This window comes from Megalops cyprinoides, chromosome 16, assembly GCF_013368585.1.
Source record: "Megalops cyprinoides isolate fMegCyp1 chromosome 16, fMegCyp1.pri, whole genome shotgun sequence".
Taxonomy (NCBI): Eukaryota; Metazoa; Chordata; class Actinopteri; order Elopiformes; family Megalopidae; genus Megalops; species Megalops cyprinoides.
In genome coordinates, this window is record NC_050598.1 from 32,463,850 (window position 1) to 32,488,582 (window position 24,733).

The 24,733-nt window shown below is 40.5% G+C and overlaps 2 protein-coding genes across 2 annotated transcripts in view; both read left to right on the forward strand.

Moving 5' to 3' along the window:
- Nucleotides 1-7,150, forward strand: part of LOC118790694 — a 36,165-nt gene extending 29,015 nt beyond the window's left edge. Inside the window, exons 3-5 of the mRNA XM_036547687.1 lie at nt 5,060-5,413; nt 5,812-6,162; nt 7,047-7,150. Coding sequence (XP_036403580.1) covers nt 5,060-5,413; nt 5,812-6,162; nt 7,047-7,150 — 809 coding nt within the window. The remainder of the gene's footprint in view (nt 1-5,059; nt 5,414-5,811; nt 6,163-7,046) is intronic.
- An 11,581-nt stretch (nt 7,151-18,731) lies between these two features.
- LOC118791647 lies at nt 18,732-22,853 on the forward strand. The gene is made up of 5 exons (XM_036549097.1): nt 18,732-18,804; nt 18,901-19,257; nt 19,618-19,968; nt 22,015-22,064; nt 22,716-22,853. Exons 1-5 carry the CDS (start codon nt 18,762-18,764, stop codon nt 22,845-22,847), a joined length of 933 nt encoding a protein of 310 aa, XP_036404990.1. The 5' UTR covers nt 18,732-18,761; the 3' UTR covers nt 22,848-22,853.
- The last annotated feature ends 1,880 nt before the right edge of the window (nt 22,854-24,733 follow it).

The window sequence follows — 24,733 nt, forward strand, 5'->3', positions numbered from 1 at the left end:
TCAACTGAGAGAAGGTATTTGTCCAAATCAAAAAATGAGCAGGCACGTCCAGTAGAAATGGATAGCGTACGTAATGTGTATACATTCTTTTCCATGATTAATAACCAAAGTGAACATGGTGGTTTTGTAACAAATTAGGTACATTTTAGCCCATTTCAAAACATATTCACTAATTTTGCTGCATACATTACATTGACAAATACACACTTTAATTTTTAAAATGGCACAGCTATATTCTGGAACAAAATTCACATTTTTGCTGGCTTAAGTTTATACGAGATTATATTTTATATATAACGAAAATATTGCAGCTTTTTTCAGAAACAGAGGTTGTGGCTGGTTATGAATTCTGGATGTTTGTGCACCGACTTCATGGCTGCAAGGGACACATCACCCAAAGCTGGGTTTTAAAATCGCTTCAGCAGCCTGCGATTCTCAACCCGCTTACTTCGGCTGTGTTACGGCACAGAAGTCCCCCGGTGTCGATCACCGGGACATAAAACCCAAATCCATAAGAAGGAAAAATATGCCATCAAACCAGAGTGGAATTTTTTCCCATCGTATACAATAACGCAATAAAACCAAGCGGGACGGCAAATCAAAGCAAGAAAAGGGGAGAGTCTGGGCCACCCTGCAATAGGGTGTCGGACCCAGGGTCTTTCCCTCCTAAACAAAAAACCTACAACATAACCTAAAATAACAAACCGAGAAAAGACGCCGTCCGCCAGCTTAAAAAAAAAATGAGGAAAACGCAGAACAAAGGTTAGCCAAAGCGCCAGGAGCAGGAAAGAAAGGAAAGATCTTTCTGGAGATCACCAGTCCTTAAAAAGGCGCAGCAAGCACAGGTGCCAGCTATCAGCACAGGTGCCAGCTATCAGCACAGGTGCCAGCGATCAGCACCAATTTACAGGAGAGCTCCCAGCTACCAGGTAGGCGTAGCAGAAACAGGTAGTCTCTCCAACAGGGACATCACAGTTCTCTTGGAGGTTGCTTCTCGTTGCCAAATGTATTCTGTTTCTGAAATAAGCACACATTTCACATGGGGATGAAGCAGGCAATCTTTGCCAGTTTTGCTCAATCTGAGTAAATCTGGCTGAATGCCCCTGATCAGAGCCTCGCACAATGCGTGCTGTCATGTAGAGATTTATTTTTTAGAAACTTCCATTACGATATTTTGACTGACTGCTTCGCAGTGACTTGTCTTTGCACTGTGTAAATCTGCAACACTGTTCCTAAACCCATAATCTGCACCATAGACATGCAGCTCATCCACAGGGAATCCCATGCAGAGCATATTTTAATATTTATTAACATTAAAATTATAAAAAAAATTTAATTAAATTTAAATTTAAATTTTTAAATTATAAATTGACAAACTGTAAAAACTAATGGAACTGTACAGATAATAGAGAAAAATTTACATTTTACTTTCAGTTGAGCATTCATTTTATGTACTAAATGTGCATTGTGTATCTGTATTTATACATCAAATAAGTATATTCTAATAGATTTTATTGCTTTTTGTGGAATTCCAAAATGTACATGCATGGCACATGAATTGGGAAAAATAACTTTAAAATAATCAGCACAATCGACAAGTTTTCTTTATTTTTCACTGTATTTATGTTTTGAAAGGAACACTTTTGTGTATCACATGTTAATGTTCTTTTTTTCTGTAACGCAGTAATACCAAACTGTAATAAATGAGAAAATATCCTTTGTTCTTTACAGCCTCTCCTTCACCCATAGCGACATTAGGATCACTTTACAGAGCAAGGATTGTGGGCATAAATGCCCTCTCAGTGGATACAATATTGCTATTGATTAGAATCAATATTTCTATTGATTAGAAGCAATATTGCTATTGGTAAGAAAAACTTTACAGACATTCTTAAAAGAACAGCACATGTTAGATTTACAGCACGTTTCTCCCAAAAAAAAAAATGCACAGAGCTGCATAGCTACAATGCTTCTAAAATTTGAAGCTTTCCAAAATAAAATTATAGAAAGTCACTGATGTTCCTATAGTTTATTCTCTGCTTACGATGTGAATAGTGGAGATACCAATTCACCATTACGACCTATGGAATTAAGGAGAAACTTCAGCCAATGTATTGCAAATTTTCTCAGTCACTTCATTACCAAATAGACAAAAAGGGTCGTTTCAGTCAATTGTCACATGTAAGCTTTCTCACTGTGCTGCTAATAGTAAATAAATTAAGTTCATGCATTTAATTACAGGAAATACAGGTATACTTAAGTTTACTCATATTCAGCTTTCCTCAGATCTATTAAACATTCATTCTTACAGGTTCTACAGCCGTCCTAACCACTAACGGTAGGGTTTACGTCAATAGATAAGCCAAATTTAAATAAGCACGAGCACTGTCAGTAGATATTTAGGCTGCCCATGTGCCTGCAGAGTCTTTTAAATCATGTGAAAGTTTGCGCGTGGCACTTCGTAAATCAAGAGAAAGATTTTCCCTCTGACTAAATCTGTGTTCATCTTATTCTGGAGTCTTTGATTTTTCAATTTTTCATGCACTGTAAAACTTCTAATAAATACCAAATCTCAACAAAATGCTGGTCCCTTTTACTGACCAAGGATAATACTGCGTTTTAGTGAACAAATGCAGGTCTCTAAGAGTAGCCAGATATCTCTTTTTTATCTTAATCTTTATTGAAACTTCAGAAGGTTTTCGTTTAATTGTCTGATATTAAAATGTTGAATCTTACATTTGCATCGTCATTCAGCAACACACAATACACCAAGTACCAGCAGTGATGCTGAATCCTCCAATGTCACAGTGCAGCTTTTCAATGGCCACCATCCTCTGTGAAACAACAGTTCAACTTTCTTTTTTACTTTTACTTTCTTTTAAGTCCCTTGAAACATTTTTATGAACAGTGGACACAGTTTGCTCAACCATAGAGGAAAATATTTGACAGAGTATATACTATACTTTATCTGTAAAGCATCAAAGTATGGGAAAGTCAAAATAAACTGATGAGGTCCACACATTCCTTCTCTCTCTCTTTCAAATAACTATAAGACTATATCCAATGATGTAGATACAAAAAAACCCACAAAAGTTAAAACCTTGATTTGATCAGTTGGTAGCCCACTGATTTTGGTTGAGTTGTGCTAAAACAGCTGAGGTGTGGTGTTATTTTAAACGAAACGAGAGGCCTACAAGGAAAAACTCAGCACTCACATTGAAGAGAAAAAGTGACGTTTGGGCCGTCAGAATGAGCTGAGGTCACTCTAATGACCGACACTTTCTTTCTAATAAAAGATAAACCATGATGGGTACAGTCAGGCTTCTCTTTTCTATTCATAAACTTACTGTAAGAGACCAACTACCTCTCCAACTGTAGCTGGTTTCTCACAGGCATCAGGGCTAATCTGGGTTCTAAGCAAATAAATGCCTGGGCTACCAATGAAAGTTTTATGGTAAACAGCCATTTGACCTAACATGCAGCTCTCCTATAAGCACTTTAAGCATATTTAATTCTCTACAGCCCAAACGGCAGAGGCTCAATCCCCTCTAGAAAAAAATCAGGCCATCTTTTTCCCACACAGGTCACGTGGCAGTTTTGATGGGTTTGTACCTCAGGCAGTGGAACTGAACTGGAGTTATGGGGCTCCCATCTGACAGCAGTGTACTTCTTCAGTCCTTGTTTGCAGATGGGTTCAGACTCATGAGAGTCTCCCCAATAGCCTGGTCACAGTGGCCCATAGGTATTAAAGAGAACAGGCACAGAGCATGGAAGATATATTCCTCTGTGCTTGCGTTTCAGTGGCCATGTTGTTCAGCATGTGATTCTGAGTGCTGTGTCTCTCAGTGGGCAGCCTTTAACCAATGGAAAGCAAAACAAATGTCTCACCCTTTTTTCTCACCACAATAATGTATCAGGAGCCCATTGGCCAGAGTTAATGTGCTGCTCATGAAGGTCTGTAAGGCCGCTGTGTCTGTGGTTTTGAAACACACGCTCTCTGAAGGAGGGCACCTTTGAAGCTGTCTGAAACAGGGCCCCTGCACTGAAAACATCATTCACTGTCATTTTTATCATTAATGCACCAATACACTGCAAAGACAGACAGCCATCTTAAAACCAAAAAAAACATACATGTTAAGGTTGAGGATCTAAACATTTGATCCATGGATAATAATGTATTCCGAATGAGGAATCGTTGATACCACCCTGGCTCTACCTGAGACCTGGCTCGTACCAGAGCACAGTCTGCCTCTGATAGAAACAGCACTGTGTAGCTGCTCTCTCTCACAGCATGCAGGAGGCCTTGCTGCCCTGTACAGGATGGATCTGCACCCCAGCATTGAGTCCTCTTCTTTGCCTCTTTTCAGCTGCGCACCTACAGACTGGCTCAAAACAAACTTGTCAAAGTTCAAATTTAATCAAATAATCAAATTTGTCTATAGACATGTCCTGCAAACTCTGAACTTTAAAGAGGTAATCAAAGATTCTGAATGCCCAGAGGAATCACTGCCTTGCACAGATTTTTTCCAATCTCATGTATTTTTTTCATCATCATATGCTGTTGCCCCAACAATTGCTCACCATATGAGCCTGTACTCTGACTGTACCTAAATCTACATTCAAAATATTACAGTGAATTAGTGGTGTATACTTCTATAGTAGATGCAAGGTATAGTGTAACCAATAATATTAACATCAATCCATCATATTCAATATCAATGAGATATACAAAGTGTTTTCTTGAACACAGAATGTTGTCAGTTGCCATTTTGGATACAGTCTCTTTGTTGAAACAGCCAGTCAGATTATCTGGTGATCTGGGCCCTCCTCCTTTGATAGCGGCTCTATGAAGCGTAACTCCAGTTAGATTCATACAGTGCAGATACCAGCTGCTTCAGGGAGACAGGAGGTGCAGACATGATCACACTCTGTGTCACTCTCCTCGTGTTAGGGGAAGTATGTAAGTACACATTTTAACACTAGTTACAGTGTAATCTCATTTATTTTTGCTCTGCTTGTTTGAGTGTGATTACTGATTGTGATGTCCTTCTTTCTCCAGATACCACACATACGAACACTGTTGTTCAGCCCAATGTCACAATGGCAGCTGCAGTTGGAGAAACTGTGACTCTAACCTGCATCTACCCCACTGATGATTTCAGCTCCATCATCTGGTTCAGGCACACCATTGGACAGCAGCCTCAGTACATTGTAGGATCATACAGGCATTCAACAAATTACTCCTTTTACAGTGGATTTAAAGACACACAGCGCTTCACTTCACAGAAGGAACAGGGAATGTTCAACCTGCGCATTTCAAAGATACAGCCATCGGATTCAGCGATATACTACTGTGAAGCAGTGTACAGTATCGAGGTGAAAATTGGAGCTGGAACCTTTTTAATTCTGAAGGGTAATTATTAACATTGCTCATTTCAAAATGATCGCTCATCAAGCATTTGCATATATCTTTCTGCTAGTAACTGTCATTAAATTGTTAAATTCTATATTCTTTGATCTTGACTTTGATGCAGTGAGAAGAACAAAGCTGATAGCTAATTTAAAGCAGCATTACTTCTTTCATTACATGTATTTAACTTTTTTCTTTCATTTCTTTAGCAAAATGTTGAGTATTCAGATTGGACAATAGGGACAAAATGAATCTGTATAGGCCTTTCAATATACAACATTTATTGTATAATATTTGTATTCATTTTATATGAATATTCAACATTTTCTCATTATCTCATGCATTCTCATGTTCCTTTAGCAGTCTGTGATATACCATTGATAATAAAACTCGTTTCTCAGGCTCACAGTCTAACAGCAGGACAGTAGTGCAGCAGCCCGTGTCTGAGCCACTGCAGCCAGGAGACTCTGTGACTCTGCAGTGTACAATACACACTGAGACCTGTGCAGGAGAACACAGTGTGTACTGGTTCAGACAGGGCTCAGGAGAGTCCTCTCCAGGAGTCATTTACACTCATGGAAACAGCAGTGATCAGTGCAAGAGGAGCTCTGGGGCTGGGTCTCCTACACAGAGCTGTGTCTACAAGCTCCCCAAGAGGAACCTCAGCCTCTCTGATGCTGGGACTTACTACTGTGCTGTGGCCACCTGTGGGGAGATCCTGTTTGGGAACAGGACCACGCTGGATGTTGAAGGTAGGAAACAGATCACCAGTGTCAGTGACACTGTAGAACCTCACATGGTTAAAACGCCCAGGGGACTGTTCAATGTAACCACAGAACCAACATCTGTAAGGATCCATAAAAATAGATTATGAATTCATTATGTGTGCTAATGTGGGTCATGACGAATGCAACATTTTTTAAATAATATCTGATTTAAAATGGGTAAAATTTAGAATTGGCTAACATTGGACTTTAGGTTTCATGGGTATATGGAGTTTCACTGTTGTGACTGCACTGAGCAGACAGTTTGTTTATTAGGATTTTAAAGCAAATGGGACCGTGCTGGACCTTGTAGGTCAGTTCAGTTATACACAAATAACATAGTTTTATTGCTACTTCTACTACTGATGTTTAACAGAAATAATTGTTTATGTCATGGTGAGAGTAGTAGCAGCATGTAGTACCGTGATTACAGCGTGGTAGGCTACAATCAGAGCTTTCCCAAATATTATCTGAGCCATAACAGACAGCCAACACAGAGAGATGGAGAAATGAGGTGCGACATGAGTATTTTGGAAGGCAAGCAGCTGCATTCTGGATCAGCTGCAGGGGTCTGATTGCACTTGAGGGGAGGCCAGCCAAAAGAGAATGCCAAGAGCTTGAACCAAGAGTTATACAAAGAGTTCAAACATAAGAAATGTACAGATCTTAAAGACACTGTAGACATGAATCTGCAGCTCTGTGTCACTTATATACAATGCTAATGTAGTGGTACTAGTGTCACTAAACATGCAAATATTAGTAAGAAAAAAAACAATACTTATTAATAATATCACAGCCAATACTAACATCATTGAAGTTAGTTAAGCCTCACTGCTTGACAGTGGCACAAATGACTGACTCTGTTCTTGCAGGAACCACGCAGATTAAAGTCCTGGTCTGGTTCTCCATTGGAAGGACTGCAGTTCTTCTCCTCGGCCTGCTGATATGCGCCATCATCTACTGCAAACCGGAGTAAGACTGGAGGACCTACGCTGTGACCCCATTCCCATCATCCCTGCTGGCTTTAGACCCTGCCCAGCAGAAACACATCTTACACTCTTTTACTGTCGTAGATTTTAACAACAGCGCTCTCTATCAGAGCTGTGATCGCATTGTTTGCCTCACACAAAATATTCGTTACTTTTTGATGGTATTGTCTGCATAAAAATAGCATATTTCTTTTGATGGAAGAAGCCACTTCATTCGAAATGTGTTTTTGCTTTCTATTGCTGTTACTATTTTTAAGTGATCAGTTGTTTCAGCCGTCATATATTTGATTCATTGATTCATTTGATTCATACAGGCAGGACTTTACCGGGACCTCCACTATAAATTAGCTTTGTGCAGAAGCGATCTTTTGCCAGGAAATGTTTGTGTCTGCCTGCTACAGAAGTGCTGAACAGTAGACAGTGTAGCCACAGGGTTTAACATATACAGTATTTTAATTAGTGAAAAGGAGGGGAATATGCACCAAGAGTAGAGTGTCTAATGGAACAAATGTAAACCTATTTTTACTGTCAGATAAACAAATCATTAAAAGTTTATTGTGTGTATCAGACTGTACTGTATATCTGTCATGCTGTTTTATGCAGTCCTTGAGTGTTTCCATTGTCTTTCAGGAATATGTATATTGTAATCAATTTTATTATTGCTTTTCTTGTGTAATTCGATGAAGTACAGGCCACATGAACTGAAAAAAATCATGACAGGCTGAAAAAATGATTAACATTATTTCCTACCAAAACTTTTTCTTTTTTATTGTATTTTTGTTTGGAAAGGAACACTTTCTTTGCATATCATGTGTAAATGTTCAAATTTCCTGTAACATAGTAAATATCAAAGTGTAATAAATGAGAAAAGTCATGTGTTGTTCTCTGTGGCCTCCTCTCGCCTCCACAGAGCCACATTAGTGTCACTTTACTGAACAGGGGTTTCTGGAGTAGGTGCACTTTCAACAGACAAAAATGCAACTGCAACAAGTACGCTGGTTGCAGAGATGTTATTAAAAATTTACTTTTATGAGGCGCATTTCTCCAAAGAAAGCTCAGAGCTGCAGATCTACAATGCCGTGTGTGTGTGCGTGCGTATGTGTGTGTGTGTGTGTGTGTGTACATGTGTGAAATGTTAATGTGCCGTCTCAGGGGCTCCACAGCAAATTTCGTTGTACAACAACGTGCAATGACAATAAAGGCATTCTAATTTTAATTCTAATTCTAATTCATAGAGTTCAAAGATTTCAGAACGAAAATACAAAAATGTAGTTACAAGGCACGTTTCTACAAACATATTTTAGAATTAAAAACAGACCAGGAAGCTGAGCCTCACCAGTCACACACTGCTGTATTTCAGCAGCAAAGCGCTGGTATTTAAGGAGCGCCAGGGAGCACAGTGTTTGAAACGCTTGCAGAATCCATGGTTCTGTGGATGATGGGTGCATATCAAAGTGTAGCCATGCACAGAAAAGTACGACCAAGGAGAACATGAATGTGGTGTCCTGATTGTACTTCCCTTGATACCTGGCATTTGAATGTTAAAACATCTATAATGCTCACTAATCAGAAGCCAGTGTAAGTCACTCTAGCTGAAGGTTCTTAATATTTCTTATGATATTATGTACTCCTTTTGTTTTCTCTATTTTTAGAGGTTGTAAATCACATTGTCTATGGAAGGGGCCTTGGTTTTGAATGCGAGTGTGATCACTGCCTGCACCAGAAATAGAGTATGACAAACTGCTGTGAACATTGTACAGGTTGATGATATTATATTAATGATAATAAATATTTTTAAAAGCAGGAAATCATAGTAAGTTTTATACTTTAGTTTTTCAAACAAATGAGAACAATTAGTAAAAGGCTCATTTTAAAGTTCTTGCTCTTAGCTGTTATTCAAATTGATATGTTAAGTGGATGTAGTTATTCTGCAACTGATTGTTTTTGTTAGGTTTATGACAAAGAAAAATCATCTTCTAGTTTCATTTTTGATGCATTGTTTGTTTCTATCGGATCAAACCGGTCATGCTTCTCAACCACTCCACCATGGTGGAGTGGTTGAGATTCAGGTGAGATCAATTCAGGTGAGATATTTCCTTCGGCAAACACTGATGGCCAATCAGAAAAGTGTCCACGCCCCTTACCCTGCCATAAAACCAATTGGCGAGGTAATGACCTTCATTCACACCAAAGCACTGCATTTGAGAGGCGTCTCTCCTCTGGTCCTGCTCCATGGCTACCACTGCAAGCCTGCTTGCTTTCATCTTCACTGGAACCTGTAAGTACAGGCTGTAAGTACACACTTTCTAACAACATTAGCACCTATAACCTTTAGATATTCACAGCCCTAAATGCATGTTAAGGATTGCTTTAGGACTACAAACTATTAGGACTCTAACCAAAACAACTCTTGTGGATTTGGTATTTTAAGTGGTAATGTTGGAACATAATTCCTGTAAGAGTATCGTTGAGTTTTATTGTGATTGATTCATATCTTACTCAGAGTTATCAAACTGATGTGTATAATTTGTTTCCAAAGTTGTGGCAGCCAATGTCTCCACGTCTCATCATTTGGAGAAAGCCCAGCTTGGAGGCAATGTCACTCTGGAGTGCTTCAAGCCATCAGGAGCAATAGAATCATTCTGGTTTAAGAAGAAAGAGAGGGAGCCACCAATCTGCATGGTAACAGGATCTTTTCCGAATAAAATAACAGCTCATGGAGGATTCCAGAATAATTCCAAATTTCACTGGACACACAATGAGCACAGCTTCAACCTCAGCATCTCCAGCATCGAACCTTCGGACGTGGGGACGTATTTCTGCGCTGTTAATAGCTGGGACTTGATCAGCTTTCACAATGGAACCTCACTGACTGTCAGAGGTAAACACAGCTTTTTACTCAGAATACCAGCTCAACTCCTACATCAATACCTCAACGGTACACTTAACTGCCTTTACTATGAGAACAAAAGAATTGCAACTATTCATATGCATTTCCATCACTAAATATGATGCTTTTGTCACATGCATTATACAAAACTGTATAGAGCTGTAGGCCATTTGATCAGACTGCTCACTCTAATAGAACCAATCCCATCTTTCAGTTGTGACTGAAATGTTGAATTGGGATAATTGAACCAAAGAATAAAAATATCACTGGTTTTAAAATGAGATCAGAAATAGAAGGAGCAACAGAAATGGTTCTAGGTATTCCGGAATGGAACCTTACTAGCCCTCAAAAGCCTCAGTCTGTTCTGTGCACCCGACAGATCTGACATGTTATGAAAAACCACGCACTGAAAGTACTGCATTTATTGTAGGTAAGGTTCAGAACATACTAAACTGGGATGCTTAATAAAATCCAACTTTCTTTGAAATTTTAAATTGTGCCAATGATGGTTTATGTTGTTTATGTAAAACATAAAATGACAATGACAGCATTGGAAATCCAGTGTGGAAAATTGGATTGTGTTCATTCATGCACAGATTCTGGGGACATCCCTAAACAGAAATAGAGTAATTTTTACTACAGATTTATCAGTGGCAGCATTTTAAAATTAGAAGTTGATCCCACTAGCTAAGAGGTGTAAAATTATTTATTTACAAGGTGGATCAAAGAGTATCAATTAAATATTCCTTAATCCACATTACTACAGAAAACTGCCCTGCCAACTTCTCTGCCTTAGGCTGGTTCTACCACATGCCATGTTACTGACCTGTGAGCACGGTGTAATTCAACCAGAGCCTCAGGTAGCCTTTACCAGCCGATACTGTACCCACATGCACTCCAGGACAGATCAGTTCATTAAATACTATCAGAAGCAGTGTCACATCCTGGTGCTTCTGCAGTGTCGTAATTCAGTACGCTTCCTGTCTCTGACAGCACCTTCAGACCCCCTGCAGACCTGCACTGAGAAGATGAGTGTGGTGGTCTGGCTCTCTGTGGCCCGCACTGGAGTCATGCTGACTGGAATCCTAATACTACTGCTCTACTTCAGAACCAGGATGGAGCGGAGAAAGAAACAGTTAGAGAAAGAGAGAGAGAGAAGAAAAGGGACGTGTGTATTTGTGAATGTAAATGTGTGTGTGGGTTAGTGTATTTGTGTGTATTTGCAACCTACATTTTCTTTGCTTTTGCAATGCTTTCATTGATTTGTACTTGTAAGCGCATTTTATTTTTGAACAGAGTGTGTTATATGGAGTGCATATGGAGTGTTATATGGAGTGCAAAGAGCTCAGCATTCTGTCAAAATCTAATATCACCCTGTGCAGGTTCTTTGGCCAATGTGCAAGTATGAAAAAGTACTTTATTGTATTTTGTATATTGTAGTACTGATCTTTATTGTATGTGTATTATTCAGTAAAAGCCACTAAATGTGACATGCATGTGTCCTAATCAATAATCAACAACCACAAGAACAGGAATCTAGTGTGCCGTAGCTTGGCAGTTTCTGCAAATACAAGAATACAATATTTCATTGGGGGTAATCTGAGTTTAAGACAGATAAGCACATGCTCAGAGTGTACAGAATCTGTAGAGATGAAGCTATCAGTCCATCTCATCTACCCATAAATCAATTGATCACAAAGACAGTTTCACCTCAGTTTTTCTGAGGCTGATGTATTTTTTCTTTGTTCTCTAAACTGTACAGCAGAGGGCCCAGTGCATTCTAAACTTCAGAATATAGAGCCCAGGGCATTCGAAACTTCAGAATATAGAGCCCAGTGCATTCTAAACTTCAGAATATAGAGCCCAGTGCATTCGAAACTTCAGAATATAGAGCCCAGTGCATTCGAAACTTCAGAATATAGCGCCCAGTGCATTCTAAACTTCAGAATATAGAACCCAGTGCATTCTAAACTTCAGAATATAGAACCCAGTGCATTCTAAACTTCAGAATATAGAGCCCAGTGCATTCTAAACTCTAGGATAGAGCACCCAGCGCATTCTAAACTCTGCACAAACACAGCGCCTGAGCCAACATTTCCCAAGCAGCATGTCATACACAGCTATTAAAGAGTGCCTTGCACAGACAGCAAACACCCTTTTCTCTCCCTCGCACATTTTCGGTTATTTATGTTTTTTATTCTTATGCAATCAGGGATATCAATAAATATGTAGGGCACTGGTTCCATACATATACACATGCATATATACATACATGATCATGCATGCAGACACATGAACAACACTTAGTATTACTAACAGTCTTTCCTCTCCGTTTCTGTAATGTAAGGCTGCAAACCCCTGCACCCAGTACAGGGCCTACATCAGCATTACCCAAGCAGTATTTAATTTAACTGATACAGTGCGCCTTCTACACAGATAGCAAACACCTTTTCTCTTTCTCTAAGAGGTTTGTTGTCATGGGGGGTGGGTCTAGCATTCACACCTCTTCAGGGTAATGCTGATGCTCTTCCTGTTATTCTCCAGTCTAAGAAGTTGCTGAGTGTTTGATAGAAACTCACAGGAAGGCTGACCTGTTGTATTCAACACCTCTGAGTGCATGAAACCCACACTCACCTCATGCATATACAGCTCTCATTATAACTCTCAGGACTGAACTGAACACAGCACTCACACACAGCCTCACTGAGGGACACTCTCATTCTGCATGTTACCTCTCTGTAGAGCTGAGTATTCTGCTGCAGCCGTTCTGGGTCAGTACCTCACACAGGGGTGGAACAGCAGCTGTTCTGGGTCAGTACCTCACACAGGGGTGGAACAGCAGCGTCCCACCTGGAATTTCAACCTGCAGCCTTCTGCCATTAAACCCAGCACCCCCCCCTCCCAAGCCCAGCTCCTTCACCTCCCCCTTACCCTCCATCATGACCCTCAGATCTCCATTGTTCATTTCCCTCTCTGCACTGGCACACGAACAAACGCATCTGTTCTACAATGGGCATCTTTTCAGCAATAGCTCAGGGATACCAATAAAGGAAGCTATTAGGCGATGTTCCTCTTTTCTACCAGTAGGGGGTAGCAGAGCGTAAGTATTACAGCACATATGCAGTAAGGATGTGTTACATTAAGCTGCATTAAGGTGCTGATAAGTTAATAAGAATTTTATTTTGAATGCATGTGAACGTGTATGTATCAAAGAGAGTGCTAATAAAATGCCATAATCAAGAAGGCAAAATTTAAGAGCATTCAATGAAATCAGACAGAGCAGGGTTATAAAGGTCAGCTTGGAGGTGGTTGATGTCATCTCTGGTCTGTTGTGTGAGGTAGGGATTGTATCTGGCTATCTGGACAAGGCTTTTGATCAAGCCCAACACCCCAGCTCTCAAAGCTGAATAAACAAAATTAGCAGTGTTTAACTGAACAAGGGATGGTCTGAAAACTCTTCTCCTGGACACTCATGCAAACTCTGCATGGTCCGCTAATTTTGCAAGTCTTTCAAACACAAAGCATTGAAATGTTGATCGTATAATCTGGCATTTACCTCCAGTCATGTGACACAGAGACCGTTACACTGCAGGTAGAAACAAGCAGGGTGCATGTGTATGAGAGAGACGCCTTAATCACAGGCTACCATAACGCACTTCAGTGCCACAGCAAGCGTTAAACCACATTAGTGAAGTGCATTCCACTTTGGTCTCTTATTTATGCTTTTATAGAGTCAGAGAACTAAATTTGTCCAGAGACTGTCTGTTGGAATGGTTGTTGTCTGAGTCATCGAGAAATGATAATTCTAACCGTCCCATTCAAAAGGAAACTGACCGACAGTACCTGATGGGTGATTATGCGTGTGTGCGTGTTACTGCGTATGTGTATGCATACTGTGTGTTTGTGTGTGCGCATGTGTGTGTTTCTGCATATGTGTATGCATACTGTGTGTGTGTGTGCGCATGTGTGTGTGTTTGCGCATGTGTATGCATACTGTGTGTGTGTGTGTGCGCATGTGTGTGTGTTTCTGCATATGTGTATGCATACTGTGTGTGTGTGTGTGCATGTGTGTGTGTTTCTGCGTATGTGTATGCATACTGTGTGTGTGTGTGTGTATGTTACTGCGTATGTGTTTGCATACTGTGTGTGTGTGTGTGTCTGTGTGTGTGTGTGTGTGTGTGTGTGTTTACTGCATCTCCACAGTGCATTATTGCAATGGAAATATGTGGCTGTGGTTAGTGTATGTAGTGGACGTCATGGTTTCTTTAGTTTTTGTCTTGTTTGTGTTGCTGTGTGGTTATTTGCAGTGTTCTGCACACGCCCACGCTCTGTACCGCTACCTGCGGGTCCCTGGTGGTTTTGGCTCAGGCCCGGGGCAGGGGGCAGAGGGCAGGGTTCTACCTCATCGCTTTGGTCAGGCTGTCTGGCCGTTTTGCTTATTGGAAACCGTGCGACTCTGCCTGTGTGGTTTTCCACAGCATGCGTCTCTGTGCTTTAGTGTTGCACTGAGCTCTTTAGCTCACACTGCAAGGCACAAACACCCCAGTGCTGCGCTGAGGAAATCAATGCACCAGACACTTATTTTTCCAAAGAACGATTTTGGCTTCTTTCTGGTAGGACAGTTCATTTTAAGCCTCACACTGAAACCAATGTTTAAACATCTAAAACCATTGTTCTAGTTATCACTTAATGATTCACAATTTTAATCTGATTAGGTTTAGGTCTTTATGGTGAAAGGGGCTCCTGTTAAACATCTTTCATTTTAATCACTTGGTTTAGGTATTACTGCATAACCTCAAATTCAAAGTGCTACAGCAGACCACACCAGAAATAAACATGTAAATGATTTATCATTTATAATCAAACTCACTTTTTTGTCAAAGCAGCTGTTGGGATTCAAGTGTCCTGAATCTGAGTCAGTAAAATTTCATGTTCTGTATATGCAAAGTTGTGTGGATCTGTATTCACCTGATTATTCACAGAAAAGTTCACACACTAACAGTGTGTGTGTAGCACATGGGTGGTGTGTGTGAGTCTGTCAACTTCTGCAGTGTCCCGCTCGTCTATCTTTCCCTTAGAGGGATTCAGGGTCATGAAAAGTAAGTACAGCAATGTGCTGGTTTTCTCTTTATAAAATTAGCTCCGTCTTTGTGTTATTCTCCAGCACAGTTTGAGCTGTGAGTCGGCCTCATGTTCATGTTCACCACCAATTTCAAAATCAGTCAGCATGAGCTACCTCTCTCTCTCTCTCTCTCTCTGCTGTGGGCCCATGGCGTTGGCTGTGAAGGGGGTGGGCTTCATCAGCTTTGACCAATCACAGGTGAGTGTGAGGTGTCCGTGAGATCACTTCAGTCAGAAGATGAAGAGTTGTTTACAGGATGTTTGCTCATCTCTTGTTGCGGTCAATGTGCTGTTAACTCAGCCCACTGCAGCAGAACATTACCTTAAAAGGACAAATCATGATGGACAGCAGCGCGTGTCACTTCCTGTGTAAAACAGCCCCGCCCCTCTCACACCCACATCTTGCGGGTGGACTGAGAGAAGACATTTTCCTCCCCAATGTCTGTGCTGCAGCATGGAAACAGGTTTGCTTTGATATCACAGTATAACTGTCAGGACGTAGTATAAAAGTGTATTTTCCAAAAAGATCTGCATTTCCAAGCTTTGTTTTTAATAAAAAAATATCAGCGTTCAACATCAGCACCATAAGCTGCGTCCACAACCTCTGGTGTCTTTTTTCCATTCAAGCTGTGGCTGAGTAATTTCTGCAGTAAAATATGGTAGCTCAGAAAAAGTCTGTGATAAAACTGTGATATGGAACCTGTAAAATATCTACCACTCTATCTACCATATGTAGGAGCGGGTATTTGAGCGTGTTTGTGCTTGTATATATGTAGGAGCGGGTATTTGAAAGTGTTTGTGCTTGTATATATAGGTGGGGGTATTTGAGTGCATCCTTTTGAGCCCTTTTGCTGCGTGACAGAGCACTTTACAAAGAGCATCTCTCTGAGCAGAGGAGTTTGGAGGTGGAGTCAGGGGAGGGGCCCTGCAGGTGTGTCTGCTCTGTGCTGAATGCAGAGCTGTTACAGTCAGAGTGCTGTGCTGCTGGTGGGGGGTTATTCCCATTTTACAATGCATAACGCAAACTATAAAACCAAATTAGCAGGTCTATACACACGATACTCCGCTGGGTGCAGTGTGTGTGGGTAAGACTGTGAATAAGCAGTTGTATCAGTGGATAAAGGTAAATGCAGTGTGTGCTTGTTGCTGCTGGTTGGTGATAATCTGACCTGCTGTTCTGAGTGTGCTGGTGAAGAGGTCTGCACCACCGGTCCCGGAGAGAACAGCGCTATGGTAACGAACAGGTCTGACAGCCAGCAGAGCTCAGGGATGCTTTCTGAAGGAGCATGATGGTGGAAACTGGCACTCTGGGGTTTCTATGAATTCTGAGAAAAAAAACAAGTAAATCACTTGGATACATATTCTCTTCACAAACAGAGTAATACCTCTCAAAGGTCTTGACCTCGACCTCTTTCCAGGACAAAAATAAAATCACAGATCACAAAACAATTTATGGATGACAGTCGAAATTACAAAGATAGACACTGACATTTTACAGGTGCTGTTTGTTTGTAACATTATATGAGCTCATACCGTCTTTTGTTCTAAATTAGGGCCTAACTGCTGTTCTGAACAGCTGGCGCCACCTGCTGGGAAAGTAATAGAGTATGCGGAGATTAACATGCTTCATACGCCGAAGTAAGGCCGGTTTCTAACCTGGACCACAGGGCTCAGCCTGCACTCAACCAGTCAGAGAGAGAGAGAGAGAGAGAGAGAGAGAGAGAGAGAGGGAGAGAGAGAGGGGAGAGAGAGGGAATACACACAGAGAGAGAGAGAGAGAGACAGTGAGTGAGTGGGTGAACATAGCTGAATGCATAGCTGAATGCTAGCAGAACAGTTTCTGTTTGGAGATGGGTACAGTCTCTGGGTTTGACCAACAGAATACATTCAGAACCATGTGTACACCTCACTCTGTCAGACAGGTTCTGAACCACTGAAGACCGGTTAGACTGGCTCTAAACCCAGACTGGAATAATTAATGCTTTCAGGTCAGTGTCTGAGAGACTTGAGTGAAGACTGGCTGCAGCTCTAAAGCTGTCGTCTCTGTGGTTTAGAAACTCGCTGTGTACATGTGTGTGTGTGTGAGAGTGTTGGGGGGGTTGAACAGGATGTTCCTTCATGGTTTATTTTATCCCTGACTCTAAAGTACAGAGCTATCCCATTTCACAACTTTGTTAAAGGCAACAAGCCGTAAAGATAAAATATCACTGGGTTTCATAAAAGTATTACTCATTCATAAAAGCAATATTTTGACTGATACATGTCCTGTCTTCCAATTGCCTGACCAAGTCTGCTCTATTTGATTTTGAATACCTACCTACTCGCAGGAACATTAGTCTCACACACCTACATACTTTAATACTTTAATTAATCTTTAATACCTGCATACTGACAGGCACATTTGATTCACGGTGTAAGAGCTGAATGGGCATTTTGTCTGTGTATCTGTCAGTACTTCGGCCCCCTAGCTGTTGTTTTTGCGTTTCTCCCTGTCTGTCAGTGTTGTCCATGTGCTTTTGTTTACAGTTCCCTTGCATTCCGGCCCCGCCCCGCTCTCCGCCCTGTCCCCGCCCACCTGATTTCCTGATCGCCTCCACCTGCCTGCCTGCCCACCTGCATCCCATCGCCTCGTCAGCCCAGCCCTATATCTACCCTGCTTGTCTCTGTCTTGTTGCCAGGTTGTCTCAGCGTTTTCTCTGTTGCGTACCCGCCTGATTACTCGTGTTGCTGACTCCTGCCCGACTGCCTACCTCATCCCTGCCTGCCGTCCTGCCTCGATTGCCTGATCTGCCTGCCTGCCCGGTTTTGACCCTGCCTGTTCTGCCACCACGAACTTGCCCTGCGATTCTTAATAAACCTCTTGGAACCTGAATGCTCCTGGTCTGCGTTTGATTCCATGCCTGTTCCTTGACAATATCTGACAAATATAAATCACAATCATTTTGAATACCTCAACCAGCTCTGACAAACTACGGAGGGCATAGATTATTTACATGATTTTGAATATGCAAAATACAGTAAATGACAGGCCACACACATAGGTTAGATATTATGAATGTTTTTCAGAGACGTATTTATCTGCAGCTGACATTCCCTGACCATTCCATCATTTCATCATGAGCTTAGACTGAACCGTTCCTGAATCAACACTGCAAGTTTCATTAAATAAAAACCACCTGCAAAAATGTATTCAATTCAGCATGAAAAATAAAAGCAAGAATAAGCCTGAACAGAACAGTGTTAAAATGTTCAAAGTTTCAGCCCCATAAACATAAAAAAATTACAGAATGACTGGCTCATACTTCTTAAATTGTAAAATAACAGATATATTACATCAATAACAATTATATCATCAATAATAATTTATGTCGATACAATTCTGTATAGATAAAATCCTAAAAGAATTAGGAAAAAGACTCTCCTTGAATCAAGTACAGTGCCAACTGTCATTTGTCTGTGCTGAGGTAGCCAATCAGATCAGTTGGTGATCTGGGCCCTCCTCCTCTGATAGTGGCCCTATGAAGCGTAACTCCAGTTAGATTCGTAGTGCAGATACCAGCTGCTTCAGGGAGACAGGAGGTGCAGACATGATCACACTCTGTGTCACTCTCATCGTGTTAGGGGAAGTATGTAAGTACACATTTTAACACTAGTTACAGTGTAATCTCATTTATTTTTGCTCTGCTTGTTTGAGTGTGAATACTGATTGTGATGTCCTTTCTCCAGATACCACACATGCGAACACTGTTGTTCAGCCCAATGTCACAATGGCAGCTGCGATTGGAGAAACTGTGACTCTAACCTGCATCTACCCCACTGATGATTTCAGCTCCATCTTCTGGTTCAGGCACACCATTGGACAGCAGCCTCAGTACATTGTAGGAACATACAAGGTTTCAACGGATTATCTATCTTACAATGGCTTTAATGATACCCAACGTTTCACTGTACAAAAAGAAGAGAGAATGTTTAACCTGCAGATTTCAAGGATACAACCGTCGGATTCAGCAACATATTACTGTGCAACGCTCCAACGGATTGAAGTTACATTTGGAGGTGGAACCTTTTTAATAGTTCTGGAGGGTAATTATGAATATCTGCCACTTTAAAAGCAAAAACTGATTTGTGTTATTCTACTATATTTAATCTGAGAGTTTGAAACTATAAATGCCACTGCACATTGAAACAGATTAACAAGAATTACAGACAATCCAATTAGTTTGTCTGAAGAACATAATTACAAGCTAGGTTGAAACAATGTGAACAAGTAAACACCAATTGAATAAATCGTATGCTATCACTTTACTTAGACATGTTTACATACTGAATTGTCCAACCATGAACCATTTCCTTTAACCATCTTCTTTGCATTTATGTGACCAATTGATATATCAAATAAGACAATTAAATAATTAAAGATAGTAATTAAAACTTGTTTCTCAGGCTCACAGTCTAACAGCAGGACAGTAGTGCAGCAGCCCGTGTCTGAGCCACTGCAGCCAGGAGACTCTGTGACTCTGCAGTGTACAATACACACTGAGACCTGTGCAGGAGAACACAGTGTGTACTGGTTCAGACAGGGCTCAGGAGAGTCCTCTCCAGGAGTCATTTACACCCATGGAAACAGCAGTGATCAGTGTGAGAGGACCTCTGGGGCTGGGTCTCCTACACAGAGCTGTGTCTACAAGCTCCCCAAGAGGAACCTCAGCCCTTCTGATGCTGGGACTTACTACTGTGCTGTGGCCACCTGTGGGGAGATCCTGTTTGGGAACGGGACCAGGCTGGATGTTGAAGGTAGGAAACAGATCACCAGTGTCAGATTGACATCCTACAACCCCACATGGCAAAAATACCTGGGAGTGTATTCAATCTAACCACAGAGCAGAAAGGACATCTAAATATGACATATGAATTAAATGTGCATAATGTCAGTAGTTATAAAACTTTTTGTATTTTCAATCTGAATTTAAATTGTAAAGAGTTATACTAAAGCTTGGGTGTCACCGATCTGTGGAATAACACTTTATGGCTATAATAGTCTGTTTGTAAACGATTTCTTATATATAACAAAGTTCTGCAACATTTTGCAGTTTTTAAGTGGCACTGTATACCAGAGCATGAACCAAACCCCAGCTTTAGAACTGAGCTGTTGGTTTAATAATAAGTATTATAAATACAGCGCTTTATTCACTGTGTGAAACGACCAACAGCCCGACTATTACACTACTGTTTGCTTTTGCTTCCCTTTTTGGAGTTTTTTTTCCCATTTCATTTTATCAGAAATCTTAAGCCATTAAAGCTTTACTGTTGGCTGGCATGGCAATGAAGTTAGAACTCAAAGCATAGCACAGATTAAGCCTTCTCATTACAACATCGGAAAATAAGAAAGGGACATTTTCGTCCCCATAGTTTTTTTTTCCTGTTTTATCAGAATGTGAATGGAGGAGTTGCAAATGTATGAATTATGTAATTCACGTGTGGAATTATATAATTCAGGGGTGAGTGAAATGGAGCCTTTCGTGAATGTTTTTTTACTAAGTTGTTTGTAGCATGAAGTAATCATTATATTCCTTCTTTCTATTCATCTTAATGGGGAAAAACTACTGATAATTGACATTGCCTCATATTTTGTTATTGATATAGAATTATAGAAATGTACGAACATCAGCAAAATTAATCATTCAATCTGCTTAATGACTGAAAACAGCTCCAGCAAAAAGGGAATGAGACAAATGCACAACCTAAAATTTTCCAAATGAAAGATGCAAAATTAAATGCAACTTCTGTGTTACCTAAATAAACCTGACATATGTGTATATTACCATAAATTACTTTCTATTCATACATTTTATTTTTAGAAGGATAATTTTTCAAAGGTGAGGTAACCCACAGTTTGACAATTTAATTTAATGGCTTCAGAATTAAAATTGCAATGTAGTTACAAGCTTTTGAAACAAAAACGGCTGTTGACACTCGTGTCACCAAGTAGCATCAAGTCAAGAAATGGGCAGTTTCAACATTTTGAACATTGGTCTTAATATACAAAATCATATCAAGCATATGACTCTTTTACCATGTTGTTCTGTTTGCTGACAGGAGGTGCCTATATAGAAGCACTTGTTTATGTCGCTGGTGGCCTGGGGCTGTCACTGGTTTTATGTTTGACTGTGATCATCGGATTCGTCTGCACCAGAAATAACAGACCACACTGCCAGCACTGTGAGGGTGAGACATACTACTCCACTGCTGACACGTGTGTCATAGATGCTCAACAACAAAACACAGAACATGTCAGTAATTAAATGTTTATAACACGTTTGTTTTGGATCTAATCTCCTCCAATGGCATGTAATGTAAACTCAGTTAAGAAGCAATAAATGTTGAAGCAAAAGAAGAGCTGAAATTGAAGACCATACTATGTGTGATTATGGGCACGTACAATCATAAGGAACTATTTTTCCTTTTCCTATCATATATTTTTTTCATGGTTTACTTTGTTGCTAAAATTGTATATGTTATTGTTTTTGTTCATACTGGCTTTTTGTACATGATAAATTGTATTCCCATTTTAGTTCATTGGTAATTCAGAAAGAACTTATCCCTCAACGGGAAATGAATAGGCTTCAGCATCAGAATCTTTTCCTCTAATGTAGTGTCAGTGGTGCTTTGTGTTGGTTAGATAGAGAAATGTGTTCCCGTGTGAATGAGTTGTACCAGAGACAGTGTTGGTGGCATCTGGGGTCATGCAGAAACACAGGAGGGTATCATTCACAAAATGGGATCATTTATTCTGAATTACAATGTCAAAAATAAATGAAAATCTCTCTTTTAAAACAGGAGTTCTTCAGAAAACGCACGATATGCCAGATGAGGACAGATCAAATGGGCAGGTGAGAACCTTTTGTACCACATTCAAATTATTTTTAAAAATATTTTGTCACTGAATTAATCTTTATCGATTTATTATAGTGATTTTTTTTTCTTTTTCAATTATTCAGTTTATTCGAGGTATCTTGTGGTTAAACAGTTAGGCAGTAATGTGTGGTTTAATGATTTCTACATAGATTCTGTCAAGTAACTAAAATCTGAAAAAAGACAGATATCCATTATTGCTACTACTACAGCTTTATTGCTACTACTTGTATTTTAAGTCTTAATACTGCTATTTCATTTACATTGTCATTTATCAGATACTTCAATCCTCAGCGACTTCCAGTGTGCTGCATTAGTAGTAGTAGTAACAATAATAATGATCACATTAATCACCATATTAATAATTTAAATCATCATCGTAATCATAACAGTAAAGCTATGAAAGGGCCACAATAGACACTAATTGTTCATTAAAAAAATGAGTAAGGATGGTTATAGAAATGAGATTAATGGTAGTAGTAGTATTAATGGTATTATTAATAATACCACTACTTCTACTAATACAAATAACATACACATTAATTATATTACTAATTAAACACACTGTCATAGTCGATGTAACAGTGAAGCATTTATGAGGTGCGTAAGGTGGCGGTCTCTTCTCTCAGGACTGTGCAGCAGACTCTCTGCACTACGCAGCGCTGAATCACAGCGGTAAGAGAGTGAAAGCTGAGCGGCAGAGGAGACAGACGGAGGGAGACACTGTGTACTCTGACGTGAGGAGCCGCGGATGGGAGTGAAACACACCTTTACCTCACAGAGAACATCTCACTCTGTCAGAGGAATGTCAGAAGTGAGCCATTAATCATGACTGTGTTAAGCATTCATGTGGTTTGCCATATTTAGTTTTCATCACACATTTCTTTAATGAAAAGCTCTTTGCAGTATCACAGAAGAGGGAAACATTCCATATAATAATTGATGTAATTAGATGGCCAGCTTAAGAATAGTAAATTTAAAACTCAGCTTGGTGACAGATGACAAAATAGCATTCATGTTACTCATTTCACTTCTATACTCAAATGTATTTAAGAAGGCAGAGCCTGCATATGTATAGTAATAAAAATAATTATTTTGAATTTTCCTGTGAAGCCTGTAATTTCTTGCTGACAAAAGTCCTGAAGTGAACAGGTGTATGAAGTGCTGCCAGAATTAATAGGAATAAAAGTGAAGAGTAATTTAATACAATAAATCACAGATGTGACACAGCATTCAATACATATAATGCAACATAGATACAGCTATCCATACCTGACATCTAAATGTTATGATAATTAAAATTATAATATTTTAAGAAATGAAAGTGAGAACAAGTGGAAACGGAGGGAATTTTGTACCTGAATCCGGGATGAGGTGGGTGCTTTCTGACATGACCTGGTAGATCTCTGTGTGCACAGTGACACAATCACACTGTCACGTATGGTGAAGTCACAGGTGAGCGCTTGTAGCAGGACATTCCCGCCTCACTATGAGGCCTGGCCTTTGAGCAATGCAGCAGTGACCCTGTGCTACACAGCAGACAAGCCAGGTTTGGCTCCCAGCTCAGGCGGGTAAGATTACAGACCCCCCCGGAAACCCCCTGCTCACCACAACACTGTGGAGAAACACTGTGGCCAGATTTCTTAGGGGAAAGAAAAGCTGAGTACCAGCCTGGAAACTAAAGTCAGCAGAAGGCAGATACACAGGCTGATGGTGGCAGTACTCCGGCCCCCGAGCTGTTGTGTTTGTGTTCTAGCCCTGCCCCGCTCTCTGCCCTGTCTCCGCCCACCCGATCATCTCCACCTGCCTGCCTGCACACCTGCTTCCCATTACCTCATAAGCCCAGCCCTATATCAGCCCTGCTCGTCTGTCTTGTTGCCAGTTTGTTGCAGTGTTTATCGCCTGTTTCGTTCCCGCCGTGGTTTTTGCCTGTAAGCCTTGCTGTTGTTGATCCTGCCTGTATTTCGACCTTGATTCTGCTCGCCGTCTTGCTCCGTTCGCCTGATTGTCTACCTGCCTGGTTACCGACCCTGCCTGTTCCTGTTTTGACCTTGCTTTGCCCACAGACTGCCTGCCTGTTACGAACACTGCCTATTCCGGTTTTGCTACTTCGCCTGACATCTTTCTTAAAGCTCTTGGAACCTGAAGCTCTTGTGTCCGCGCTTGAATCCTTGCCTGAGCCCTAACAGATGGTATAAATATAATGCACTTTGTACTGGAATGACCTTGAATTTTCACATGAAAAATAAAGAGTATATGCAATGAAATATGATGCATGCTTGTGTATGTTTATGTACTTTGACCAGTAAACGTGTCTGTATAATTACACATGGCATATTCTTGGGAGCTGGTGAAGGCATTAATACTTCCATGGAGGGACAGTAGTGAGTAGCAGTGAGATGTAGGGCTTAAGAAGCTGATTATATGCCACAGGGTTTGCAGGGTTAACCCCCAGTTGGGGCACTGCTACTATGGAGCAGTGCCCCAATTAAATATGCAGTCATTGACCTTTGTGGGCCACTGTTGATGGCCCACAAAGGTCAATGACTGCATATTTAATTTTTAAAAATCAGCATTAATACTTTCTATGTTCTATACTTATACTATGTTCAGATGTCATACTAGATGAAGCGAACATCTCTGTGAA